Source organism: Entelurus aequoreus, linkage group LG16, assembly GCF_033978785.1.
Source record: "Entelurus aequoreus isolate RoL-2023_Sb linkage group LG16, RoL_Eaeq_v1.1, whole genome shotgun sequence".
Classification (NCBI taxonomy): domain Eukaryota; kingdom Metazoa; phylum Chordata; class Actinopteri; order Syngnathiformes; family Syngnathidae; genus Entelurus; species Entelurus aequoreus.
The window spans coordinates 18,283,171-18,297,892 of NC_084746.1; the positions used below are offsets into that span (position 1 = coordinate 18,283,171).

Here is a 14,722-nt window from a genome sequence, read left to right on the forward strand (position 1 = left end):
GCCCCCGGCCAAATTGTTTTAACCCAATGCGGCCCCCGAGTCAAAAAGTTTGGGGACCCCTACTTTACGGTCATTCTTTTTGTGTGTAAATGTGTATGATTGTTAATATGTCTAACTTGTACTGTTAAACTGATCACACAAAATGGTTGATGGTTGATTATATGACCGAAATAAACTTATTTCATTTCATAAACTTATTTCATTTCATAAACTTATTTCATTTCATAAACTTATTTCATTTCATAAACTTATTTCATTTAATTTAATTTCTCTTTGAGATTTTAACAAATGTAAAGTGTGTTACAAATGTAATTCATCATTATTAATATTATTAGCCCAGTAGACGACGACGTGGAACACCGCAGAGGCCACCACAGTGTATACGTTTTGTTGTTGTTGTTGTTTTACTTTTGTAGCTGTATGTAGAAGAGGCTGGTTGCATCAGCTCTGCTCTTTTAATGTCTTTAATGTCCTTTGTGTTCTTTGATGTTTCCCTCTTGAATGGGATTGTGCTGAAAATCGTTATTTCTCCTCGGGTATTATTATAGTATTTCTGATTCTGATTCTGATTTACATTTTGGAGGGGGCAGCTTTTTGGCCACCTGCCACACAACACCTGGTAACCCCCCCCCCCCCCCCCCTGCCTCTGTGCGCATGCGTAATGGTGAGGTAGAACAAGTCCCAGCCCCATGTGGCTCAGTGCAATCTGCTAAAAGGAGATCAAGAAGACGCAGCAAGCAGAGCAGAGCAAACATGCCGAGGTCTTTCCTGGTGAAGAGTAAGCGGGCACACAGCTACCATCAACCCCGACACCTGCACGATGACTGCATCGGCCTGGACACGCTCCTGGCTCACATCAACGCAGGTTGGTTCATTTGTGCGTAATTACGCGCGGGGTTCCATATGGCGAAAGTTTTTTGGTTTTTTTTAAAAAAAGGGTCCTGTTGCTTCCAGAGGCGAATTGTCAAGTGGAGTGCAGCCTTGAGGCCGTGCCCACTGACAGACTGTCCCCGGGGCCACAGCGCCAGTCGCCGGGTTCACTGCCGTCCAGCTCCCCGCTGAGCGACGGAGCCTGCAGTGACCGAGGTTCGGACTGTGATTTGTGGGGTCCGCCGTCCCCGTCCTCCTATCCAGGTCTCATTCAACTTTCAGTCTCAGACTCACTTTCAATTTAGGAGCCTTTAACTATAACTTTAACTAAAACTGCATGAATCATTTTTTAACTCCTGAACTTATAGTTCCCACATGAAAACGCAAAACCGTTATAAAATAGTCTGTATAAAAGCATATAAAAATGTCTATAGAGAGATGATTAAAAGTCTATTTTACATACACTTTCTAAATAATCGAGTGAAAAAACAACTTGTAAATGATGCAACGTAGAAATGCTGAATTTATAACATATAAAAATGTTTGTTTTTTTATCACGCTTATTAATTAAAATACAATTATGCAGAAAGCAAAGTATAACCTGCTAGCCAATAATTATTCTCAACAAAAGAGGAGACATGTAACTTGGAGAAAAATCTAAATTAAAACATGCACTTAAAATCTATCAGTAGTGGAATGAAATGATGGAATGGATTAAACAAAGAAATCAAACAATTATTCTAATTTGAATCACTTTAAGAAACTGTTCAAACTATAAGTATTTACAAGAAGAATTACACACTTAAATATGCTGGGTTATTTTGATAACCCAATTTATGAGTTGCTAGAGTTGGGTTACATTTTGGAGTTATTTTTAAGAATAGCAATACATTTTTGGGGTTATTATTATTTTAACTCAATTTCTGGGTTTTCAAAATGATGAACCATTTTTGGGTTGTTTTTCAACAAGTAACGCATTTTTGGGTAAAAGGCTTTTTAAAAATTATTATTAAAAAGTAACTTTTTTCTTGAAGGGAATTTTATTATGGATTCATCTCATTAACATCATTTACAATCACCCAATATTGAGCTAGCATAACTCAACTTTTGGGTTAAATAATTCAACCCAATAGTTTGGTTGGGAATAACCCAACATTAGGTTATCATAACTCAACTTTTTTGGTTAAATAATTAAATGCAAAAGTTGGGTTGAAAAAATTTACCCAAAATGTTGAGTAAAAATAAGTCAAATAAGTGGTTCGTCCTTTTCTGAACCAGCAGTTGTGTTAAAATTGGGTTATTTTTCAACCCAACATTTTTCAGTGTGTATGACAAATATCTTGAACCGGATCAACAATGAGATCATCTTATTCAAATCAAAACATTTTTATGATAACTTTCTGTATTTGATATGTATTTACTTACTTAATAATTTGTCTATTTATTTATTTACCGATTTATGCATTTATTAATCGTGTTATAACAAATGTGTGAAAAATGGGTATAGGATTAAATAAACTCTGCCTCTTCCTACTCCTTTTCGGACATGCTGTAAACTGTAAATATGTCATATTTATATTATATTTAAGTGTATAATAATTGTATGTTCGGAATTAACTAACACCATATCACTTATTAAAATATAAACATATTTATATTATACTTAAGTAGTAATTATATGTTTGGAATCAATTAACACCATATAATTTATTAAAATATAAACATATTTATATTATACTTAAGTAGTAATTATATGTTTGGAATCAATTAACACCATATCATTTATTAAAATATAAACATATTTATATTATACTTAAGTAGTAATTATATGTTTGGAACCAACTAACACCATATCACGTATTAAAATATAAACATATTTATATTATATTTAAGTGTATAGTAATTGTATGTTTGTAATCTACTAACACCATATCACTTAATAATATATAAACATATTTATATTTATAGTAATTTTATGTTTGGAATCAACTAACACCATATCACTTAATAATATATAAACATATTTATATTTATAGTAATTTTATGTTTGGAATCAACTAACACCATATCACTTATTAAAAAAAAACATATTTATATTATATTTAAGTGTAATTGTTTGGAATCAATTAACACCATATCACGTATTAAAATACAAACATTCATATTATATTTAAGTGTATAGTAATTGTTTGGAATCAACTAACATCATATCACGTATTAAAATATAAAAACATATTTATATTATATTTAAGTGTATAGTAATTGTTTGGAATCAACTAACACCATATTATTAAATTATAAACATATTTATATTATAATTTAGTGTATAGTAATTGTTTGGAATCAACTAACACCATATTATTAAATTATAAACATATTTATATTATATTTAAGTGTATAGTAATTGTTTGGAATCAACTAACACCATATTATAAAAATATAAACATATTTATATTATACTTAAGTAGTAATTATATGTTTGGAATCAATTCACACCATATAATTTATTAAAATATAAACATATTTATATTATATTTAAGTGTATAGTAATTGTGTGTTCGGGAATCAACTAACACCATATTACTTATTAAAATATAAACATTTATACAAAGTAATTGTATGTTTGGAATCTACTAACACCATATCACTTAATAATATATAAACATATTTATATTTATGTGTATAGTAATTTTATGTTTGGAATCAACTAACACCGTATCACTTATTAAAAAAACATATTTATATTATATTTAAGTGTAATTGTTTGGAATCAATTAACACCATATCACTTATTAAAATACAAACATTCATATTATATTTAGTAATTGTTTGGAATCAACTAACACCATACCACGTATTAAAATAAAAATATTCATATAATATTTAAGTGTATAGTAATTGTTTGGAATCAACTAACACCATATTATTAAATTATAAACATATTTATATTATATTTAAGTGTATAGTAATTGTATGTTTGGAATCAACTAACACACTTATTAAAATATATTATAAAGTGTGTTGACTTGAACTATTTGGACGTGTGATTCTATCATATTGATGATGCTCTAATCATTCACATTCATTAATTAAGGGACAATGTACTCACGTTTGCTGACGTTTCCCGCGCAGACTCAGAAGACGGCATGCATCATCACTTCAACACCATGGCAGCTTATGCCTGGACCTCCTACCCGGGTTCTGGCCTGGGGCGTGCAGTCCAGAGTCCGTACCTGCACCTCCCTCCCTGCAGGGGCCCGGGGAGCGCTGGGGCCCCCGCACTTTACTCGCAGAGGGCCACACCCGCTGCAGAAGGATGCTACCTGCGGGACCACGCCGCTCCGGTGCAGGCGCAACCAATGTGCAGGATCCAGAAGTTTGTGGACGTAAAAGGGGGGCAGCGTGGGTGTGACGTGAAGACTGAAGAGGATTTCACGAGCGTGGATGGCTCCATGAGCTATAAGTGCATCAAGTGTTACAAGGTGAGGAGCGACTTACTAATAAGTCCATTCATGGCCTTCAGACAAATAATGAGAGGGTGAATTTGTGCACCCACGCAGGTGTTCTCCACGCCCCACGGCCTGGAGGTGCACGTGAGGCGCTCCCACAGCGGGACTCGTCCCTTTGAGTGCGGGGTTTGCGGCAAAACCTTCGGCCACGCCGTGAGCCTGGACCAGCACGGGGCGGTCCACTCGCAGGTAAGCCCGCGGGAACGCCACGTGGGCATAGGCGCCGATCCCGTAGGTGCTTAGGGGCCCCGAGCACCCACGTGGGATTGACGGCAACTTTAAATCTTTAAACTATTACAAACCCCGTTTCCATATGAGTTGGGAAATTGTGTTAGATGTAAATATAAACGGAATACAATGATTTGCAAATCCTTTTCAACCCATATTCAGTTGAATGCACTACAAAGACAACATATTTGATGTTCAAACTCATAATCTTTATTATTTTTTTGCAAATAGTAATTAACTTAGAATTTCATGGCTGCAACACGTGCCAAAGTAGTTGGGAAAGGGCATGTTCACCACTGTGTTACATGGCCTTTCCTTTTAACAACACTCAGTAAACGTTTGGGAACTGAGGAGACACATTTTTGAAGCTTCTCAGGTGGAATTCTTTCCCATTCTTGCTTGATGTACAGCTTAAGTTGTTCAACAGTCCGGGGGTCTCCGTTGTGGTATTTTAGGCTTCATAATGCGCCACACATTTTCAATGGGAGACAGGTCTGGACCAGGCCAGTCTAGTACCCGCACTCTTTTACTATGAAGCCACGTTGATGTAACACGTGGCGTGGCATTGTCTTGCTGAAATAAGCAGGGGCGTCCATGGTAACGTTGCTTGGATGGCAACATATGTTGCTTCAAAACCTGTATGTACCTTTCAGCATTAATGGTGCCTTCACAGATGTGTAAGTTACCCATGTCTTGGGCACTAATACACCCCCATACCATCACAGATGCTGGCCTTTCCACTTTGCGCCTATAACAATCCGGATGGTTCTTTTCGTCTTTGGTCCAGAGGACACGACGTCCACAGTTTCCAAAAACAATTTGAAATGTGGACTCGTCAGACCACAGAACACTTTTCCACTTTGTATCAGTCCATCTTAGATGAGCTCAGGCCCAGCGAAGCCGACGGCGTTTCTGGGTGTTGTTGATAAATGGGTTTCGCCTTGCATAGGAGAGTTTTAACTTGCACTTACAGATGTAGCGACCAACTGTAGTTACTGACAGTGGGTTTCTGAAGTGTTCCTGAGCCCATGTGGTGATATCCTTTACACGCTGATGTCGCTTGTTGATGCAGTACAGCCTGAGGGATTGAAGGTCACGGGCTTAGCTGCTTACGTGCAGTGATTTATCCAGATTCTCTGAACCCTTTGATGATATTACGGACCGTAGATGGTGAAATCCCTAAATTCCTTGCAATAGCTGGTTGAGAAAGGTTTTTCTTAAACTGTTCAACAATTTGCTCACACATTTGTTGACAAAGTGGTGACCCTCGCCCCATCCTTGTTTGTGAATGACTGATAATTTCATGGAATCTACTTTTATACCCAATCATGGCACCCACCTGTTCCCAATTTCCCTGTTCACCTGTGGGATGTTCCAAATAAGTCTTTGATGAGCATTCCTCAACTTCATCAGTATTTATTGCCACCTTTCCCAACTTCTTTGTCAAGTGTTGCTGGCATCAAATTCTAAAGTTAATGATTATTTGCAAAAAAAAAAAGTTTATCAGTTTGAACATCAAATATGTTGTCTTTGTAGCATATTCAACTGAATGTGGGTTGAAAAGGATTTGCAAATCATTGTATTCCGTTTATATTTACATCTAACACAATTTCCCAACTCATATGGAAACGGGGTTTATACACTAAACAACACTGTCATAAATATGTGCCATATAGTGAAACTACACTAAACAACACTGTCATAAACATGTGCCATATAGTGAAACCACACTAAACAACACTGTCATAAATGTGTGCCATATAGTGAAACTACACTAAACAACACTGTCATAAACATGTGCCATATAGTGAAACCACAGTAAACAACACTGTCATAAATATGTGCCATATAGTGAAACTACACTAAACAACACTGTCATAAACATGTGCCATATAGTGAAACCACAGTAAACAACACTGTCATAAATATGTGCCATATAGTGAAACTACACTAAACAACACTGTCATAAACATGTGCCATATAGTGAAACCACACTAAACAACACTGTCATAAATATGTGCCATATAGTGAAACTACACTAAACAACACTGTCATAAACATGTGCCATATAGTGAAACTACACTAAACAACACTGTCATAAATATGTACCATATAGTGAAACTACACTAAACAACACTGTCATAAATATGTGCCATATAGTGAAACTACACTAAACAACACTGTCATAAACATGTGCCATATAGTGAAACCACACTAAACAACACTGTCATAAACATGTGCCATATAGTGAAACCACACTAAACAACACTGTCATAAACATATGCCAAATAGTGAAACCACACTAAACAACACTGTCATAAACATGTGCCATATAGTGAAACCACACTAAACAACACTGTCATAAACATGTGCCATATAGTGAAACCACACTAAACAACATTTTGGGAGAATATTTGCACCGCAACACAACATAAACACTACAGAACAAATTCCCAGAATTCCCTGCAGCACCAACTCTTCCCGGACACTGCAATATAAACAAACGCCAAAGGTGGATCTACACCTAACATCCACTGTAATCAGGGCCGGCCCGTGGCATAGGCCGTATAGGCAAATGCTAAGGGCGCCGTCCATCAGGGGGCGCCAAGCCAGTGCCACAAATGTTGGAGAAAAAAAAAAAAAAGTTACTATTATTTCTAAATACAAAAAATAATCCCATGTTAATTAAAATGCAAAGTAAAGCCTATTTAATAGAAATAATATTTGTTACAACATTAAGACCCCCCATCCCCCCGCACGGTGCGCCCCCTCCCTTCCCGTATCATGACTGTTTATGGACGTCACCACATCAAAAAATCAACACAAGATGTCAAAACGGCCAAAACTGTCAGGTGCCCAGGGAAGAAAAAATAGAAAAGAAGAGGAGGAAAAACGAGAAAAAGACAGAGGTAGCAGGTAGGTAACGTTAACCTACATTAAATTATTTGTCTGTTACAGAATGTGATAGTAACCTGGCTTTTAGCATTAAGCTAATGTTACATGATTCGGCAATTGCTAATCAATAAATAGCTAGTTCTGTTTTAACGTCGGGTTAATATTGTGGAGGGGGCTAAAGCTAAATTGTTATGGAAAATAATAATGTAACGTTAGGTAATTACAGTACTCCCACCTTATTCCTCAGGGACATTTGTATTATATCTTTTAAGCAGGTGTTTTTTGTTTACATTGTTATTGGCTTCTGGTTAGCTAATGTTTGCCCTGCAGGTAATAGTCACTTTTCCACCCCTTTATATACTAGGTATAGTTGTAAGCCTAGTTGTTAAAGTGCACATCATTAATGTTAATTAAGCAATATCACATGAGAGGGAATGCTGTTTTTTAATTTGAGCACTGCTGTGATTCGGTTAAAGATAATCATAGCATAACATTCTCATATAATATGTTAATTTGCTTTCTTTAAGTAAAAAAAAAGGTCAAAGACAAACCTATTCGGTTTCTTGTGAGTATATGCACTTCACTGCCGATGTGGGGAGTGTGTGTGTGGGGGGGGGGGGCGCCACCGGGGGGGCGCCACCTAAAATCTTGCCTAGGGCGGCAGATTGGTTAGGGCCAGGCCTGACTGTAATGATACCACGTACAATAGGTACCTAGTTGATACTACTATGATTACATCGATATTTCTTAACATCACAAAATCTTCTTTCGTATTTTTTTAAATGTGTATTATAAATTCAGGAAATATGACTTTGATTATGACCAATGTATGATCCTGTAATGACTTGGTATCGGATTGATACCCAAATTTGTGGTATCATCCAAAACTAATGTACAGTATCAAACAACAGAAGAATAAGTGATTATTACATAGAACATGTTAAAAGAGAAAGTAAGCAAAATATTAACAGTAAATGAACAAGTTAATTAATAATTAATTTTCTACCACTTACTAATGTTGACAAAATAATAGAATGATAAATGACAATATGTTAGTAACATACGTCAGCAGCTAAATTAGGAGTCTTTGTTTGTGTAACCTATTTTTATGGGCTTGCCTCTTTGTGATGTTAAGTTCCTGTTAAAAACTTATACAGTATATGCCTTGAGCTCTTATTTTGAAGGCGCAAAGAGGGGAAGTGGTGACACGTTGTTGTCGGAGCGGAGGTTTTGAAAGAAAGAAAATAAAGTGATCCTCTTGTAAAACTGGAGCCTCCGTGTTTGTTATTTTGTAGTTTGATACAGTATAGGCGACATATATAAACCCTCGGTTACATTACAACGTGTCACCGCTTCCCCTCTTTGCGCCTTCAAAATAAGAGCTCAAGGCATATACTGTATAACTGGATTGAGGCTCCAGTCTCTTCGGAGGCCTGGGTTCGTATCCCACAGGCCACCAATGTAACCGAGGGTTTATATATGTCGCTTATACTGTATCAAACTACAAAATAACACACACTGAGGCTCCAGTTTTACACGAGGACCACTTTATTTTATTTCTTTCAAAACCTCCGCTCCACTACAACGTGTCACCACTTCCCCTCTTTGCGCCTTCAAAATAAGAGCTCAAGGCATATACCTGTATAACAGCTTTTAACAGGAACTTAACATCACAAAGAGGCAAGCCCATAAAAATAGGTTACATACAATCGTACTTACTACTAAAAGACAAGTTGTCTAGTATGTTCACTATTTTATTTAAGGACAAAATTGCAATAATAAATATAAGTTTAATGTACCCTAAGATTTTTCTGTTAAAATAAAGCCAATAATTAGAGATGTCCGATATATTGGCCGATAAATGCTTTAAAATGTAATATCGGAAATTATCGGTATCGTTTTTTGTTATTATCGGTATCGGTGTTTTTTGTTTGTTTTTAAAATTTTTTTTATGAAATCAACATAAAAAACACAAGATAGACTTACAATTAGTGCACCAACCCAAAAAACTTCCCTCCCCCATTCACACAAATGTGTTGTTTCTTTCTGTTATTAATATTCTGGTTCCTACATTATATATCAATATACATCAATAGTCTGCAGGGGATACAGTCCGTAAGCACACATGATTGTGCGTGCTGCTGGTCCACTAATAGTACTAACCTTTAATAGTTAATTTTACTAATTTTCATTAATTACTAGTTTCTATGTAACTGTTTTTATATTGTTTTACTTTCTTTTTTATTCAAGAAAATGTTTTTAATTTATTTATCTTATTTCATAAATTAAAAAAAAAAGGACCTTATCTTCACCATACCTGGTTGTCCAAATTAGGCATAATAATGTGTTAATTCCACGACTGTGTATATCGGTATCGGTTGATATCGGTATTTAAGAGTTGGACAATATCGGAATATCGGATATCGGCAAAAAGCCATTATCGGACATCCCTACCAATAATTAAATTTTTTGTGGTCCCCTTTGTTTAAAGTTAAAGTTAAAGTGCCAATGACTGTCACACACACACTAGGTGTGGCGAAATTATTCTCTGCATTTGACCCATCACCCTTGATCACCCCCTGGGAGGTGAGGGGAGCAGTGAGCAGCAGCGGTGGCCACGCCCGGGAATCATTTTTGGTGATTTAACCCCCAATTCTAACCCTTTGTTGATGCAGAGTGCCAAGCAGGGAGGTAATGGGTCCCATTTTTATAGTCTTTGGTATGACTCGAAAAGTACCGGAAAACTTTTGGTACGGGTACCAAAATATTGGTATCGGGGCAACACTAATACACACACACACCGAGCACCCACTGGCAGAAATGTAGATTGGCGCCTATGCTTGTGGGGTCGATGGCGCGTGAAAGCTACGTGCTCTTCTTGTGCGCAGGAGAGGACCTTCAGCTGCAACATCTGCAGCAAAAGCTTCAAGCGCTCCTCCACGCTGTCCACGCACCTGCTCATCCACTCGGACACGCGGCCGTACCCGTGCCAGTACTGCGGCAAGAGGTTCCACCAAAAGTCGGACATGAAAAAGCACACCTTCATCCACACAGGTGAGAGACGCGCAGCTGCAGCGCACGTTGTCATGGCGACCCGCCGACTCAACCCCCAACCCGCGTCCGCTTTGCAGGCGAGAAGCCGCACAAGTGCCAAGTGTGCGGGAAGGCCTTCAGCCAGAGCTCCAACCTGATCACGCACAGCAGGAAGCACACGGGATTCAAACCATTCGGCTGTGAGCTGTGCGGGAAAGGCTTCCAGAGGAAAGTGGACCTGAGGAGGCACAAAGAGACCCAGCACGGACTCAAATAATCCACTCATGCGAATTAACTTCTGCACTTTCATGCACATCTGGGACTGTTATTTATTCATTACCTTAATAAACCATAACATTTAATAACTGCCTTTTTGGGTCTTATCTAACGAGGTACTGCATGCGATTAATCACCACTGCATCAACGCACAATAATAACCCAAATTATTTTATTATGTTGCTTCAGTAGAAGCCCCGATGGCACTTTATGGATACAACTGTTACCAAGTTTGGAGCAAAGACATTACTATAATTAGTCTTATACTTGAAAAAATGTTTGTGTGGGAAAGTCTGATAATAAAATATAGTCGTGGTCAAAAGTTTGCATAAACTTGTGAAGGACATAATGTCATGGCTGTCTTGAGTTTCAAATTATTTCTACAACTTTTTTTGTGATAAGTTAAAGTTAAAGATAAGTAAAAGTACCAATGATTGTCACACACATTAGGTGTGGTGAAATTTGTCCTCTGCATTTGACCCATCCCCTTGTTCACCCCCTGGGAGGTGAGGGGAGCAGTGAGCAGCAGCGGTGGCCGCGCCCGGGAATCATTTTTGTTGATTTAACCCCCAATTCCAACCCTTGATGCTGAGTGCCAAGCAGGGAGGTAATGGGTCCCATTTTTATAGTCTTTGGTATGACTCAGCCGGGGTTTGAACTCACAACCTACCGATAGAGTGATTGGAGCACATACACTACCGTTCAAAAGTTTGGGGTCACCCAAACAATTTTGTGGAATAGCCTTCATTTCTAAGAACAAGAATAGACTGTCGAGTTTCAGATGAAAGTTCTCTTTTTCTGGCCATTTTGAGCGTTTAACTGACCCCACAAATGTGATGCTCCAGAAACTCAATCTGCTCAAAGGAAGGTCAGTTTTGTAGCTTCTGTAACGAGCTAAACTGTTTTCAGATGTGTGAACATGATTGCACAAGGGTTTTCTAATCATCAATTAGCCTTCTGAGCCAATGAGCAAACACATTGTACCATTAGAACACTGGAGTGATAGTTGCTGGATATGGGCCTCTATACACCTATGTAGATATTGCACCAAAAACCAGACATTTGCAGCTAGAATAGTCATTTACCACATTAGCAATGTATAGAGTGTATTTCTTTAAAGTTAAGACTAGTTTAAAGTTATCTTCATTGAAAAGTACAGTGCTTTTCCTTCAAAAATAAGGACATTTCAATGTGACCCCAAACTTTTGAACGGTAGTGTACATACAAGTATACATACAGCAATGTTTATATTTGGTTACATGTCCCTTGGCAAATTTCACTGCAATTAGGCGCTTTCGGTAGCCATCCACAAGCTTCTGGTGGAATTTTTGACCACTCCTTTTGACAAAATTGGTGCAGTTCAGCTAAATGTGTTGGTTTTCTGAAATTGGACTTGTTTCTTCAGCATTGTTCACACGTTTATGTCAGGACTTTTGGGAAGGCCATTCTAAAACCTCAATTCTAGCCTGATTTAGCCATCACTTTACCACTTTTGACGTGTGTTTGGGGATCATTGTCCTGTTGAAACACCCAACTGCGTCCAAGACCCAACCTCCGGGCTGATGATTTTAGGTTGTCCTGAAGAATTTCATTGTCCCATTTACTATCTGTAAAGCACCTGTTCCATTGGCAGCAAAACAGGCCCAGAGCATAATACTACCACCACCATGCTTGACGGTAGGAATGGTGTTCCTGGGATTAAAGGCCTCACCTTTTCTCCTCCAAACATATTGCTGGGTATTAAAGCCAAACATCTAAATTTTTGTTTCATCTGACCACAGAACTTTCCTCCAGAAGGTCTTATCTGTGTCCATGTCAGATGAAACAAAAATTTAGCTGTTTGGCCACAATAATCATGAATAATAATCATGATTAATCAAATCAATTATTTACGGTGATTAACCACAATTCAAAAGTGATTGAATCCGATTTCAAAATATAATTTGACAGCTGTAATTTACATTAATTGTTTAACTCAAGGCCCGGGGGCCAGATCTGGCCCGCCACATCAATTTGTGTGGCCCCGAAAGTGTGGAAATAATATGTGTTGATAAAATGCCTTATATTTTCTTAATACATGTATTACTAAAATAAATGTACTGTATGCAATGACATATATTTACACTTCAATCATCTCTAATAATAAAACACAATATTATATCATCATACATCAAAATATTGGGGTATTTTTTAAGCTAACAATTATTGTGATTAATTACAATTCAAAAGTGATTAATCAGATATAAAAATATCATTTGACAGCTGTAATTTACATAAGTTGTTTAAATCATTATGTCTCATATCTTTCTCTAAACCAGTTCCACACAATTGTATTTTATTGTTTTTGCATCACAATGGATGGATGGATGGATGGAATATTGTCACTGCACTGTACAACAAAACTTGTTTACGCTCAACAAACTTTTATTTTTATTTTATTTCTTAAATTAAAAATTTTAATGATTTGACAATCAGTAAAAACAATAAATAATAATAAAAAAAATGCATGATTAAAAAAATAATTTAAATTAAATGAAATTTACACTTTAATTTCACTTGAAATATAATAATATATTGTTTCACAAAATTTCATTTCAATAAAATGATCATAAAGTGTCACAAAAGTTTCAAATGTATAGTCAATTGTCTTGGGTTGAAGATTTTGAAAACTGAATTTATCATTTCAGTCAGTGTCCAATGTTTGTTTCTTTTCAAAGTAAAACTCATTTGACAGCTCTAATTTACATTAATTGTTTAACTCATAAGTGACAAACATCAATTTGTGTGGCCCCTGAATTAATATGTGTTAATAAAGTGCCTTATCTTCTCTTAATAAATGTCTTACAAAAATAAATGTACTGTGGGCAATGACATATATTTACACTTTAATCATCTCTAATAATAAAACTAAACATTATATCTTCGTACATCAAAATATTGGGGTATTTTTTAAGCTAACAATTATTGTGATTAATTACAATTCAAAAGGGATTAATCAGATCTAAAAATATAATTTGACCGCTCTAATTTACATAAATTGTTTAAATCATTATGTCTCATATCTTTCTCTAAACCAGTTCCACACAATTGTATTTTATTATGTTTGCATCGCAATAAACTTTGTCACTGCACTGTACAACAAAACCTGTTTACGCTCAACAAACTTTTATTTTGAATTTATTTCATTTCTTAAATGTAAAATTTTGAAGATTTGACAATTTGAAACTTGTATTTAAAACGAACCTTAAATAACTCTGTCAATCAGTAAAAACAAATTAAAATACAAAGAAAATGCATGATTGAAAAATCCTTTAAATTAAATCAAATTTACACTTTGATTTCACTTGAAATATAATATAATGTTTCACAAAATATAATTTCAATAAAATTATCAAAAAGTGTCACAAAAGTTTCAAATGTTTAGTCAATTGTTTTGGGTTGAAGATTTTGAAAACTGTACTTATCATTTCAGTCAGTGGCCAATGTTTGTTTCTTTTCAAAGTAAAAATATCATTTGACAGCTCTAATTTACATTAATTGTTCAACTCAAGGCCCGGGGGCCAGATCTGGCCCGCCACATCAATTTGTATGAACTCCGAAAGGGTGGAAAAAGTATATGTGTTGATAAAGTGCCTTATCTTTTCTTAATAAATGTATTACAAAAATACATGTACTGTATGCAATTACATATATTTACACTTTAATCATATCTAATAATAAAACAAAATATATCATCATACATTTCAAAACAATTTTTTTGTCCAATTATAGATAAATACTTAAATATCTGCTTGACTATGATTTCAATCCAACAAATAGTTCATGCAAAAACTTGACAGTAAAATCCACTTTCGTACCCTTAATAAATATAGGAGTAATAACACACTATAAAAACACAACAATCGTAGTTT

At 36.1% G+C, this 14,722-nt stretch overlaps 1 protein-coding gene across 1 annotated transcript in view; it reads left to right on the forward strand.

The window, feature by feature from the left end:
- Positions 1 to 11,093, forward strand: part of dipk1aa (divergent protein kinase domain 1Aa) — a 97,256-nt gene extending 86,163 nt beyond the window's left edge. Inside the window, exons 1-6 of the mRNA XM_062022280.1 lie at positions 678 to 865; positions 955 to 1,134; positions 4,003 to 4,352; positions 4,431 to 4,568; positions 10,391 to 10,556; positions 10,634 to 11,093. Coding sequence (XP_061878264.1) covers positions 754 to 865; positions 955 to 1,134; positions 4,003 to 4,352; positions 4,431 to 4,568; positions 10,391 to 10,556; positions 10,634 to 10,812 — 1,125 coding nt within the window. The 5' untranslated portion in view covers positions 678 to 753 and the 3' untranslated portion in view covers positions 10,813 to 11,093. Of the gene's footprint in view, positions 866 to 954; positions 1,135 to 4,002; positions 4,353 to 4,430; positions 4,569 to 10,390; positions 10,557 to 10,633 lie in introns of the transcript that reaches the window.
- The last annotated feature ends 3,629 nt before the right edge of the window (positions 11,094 to 14,722 follow it).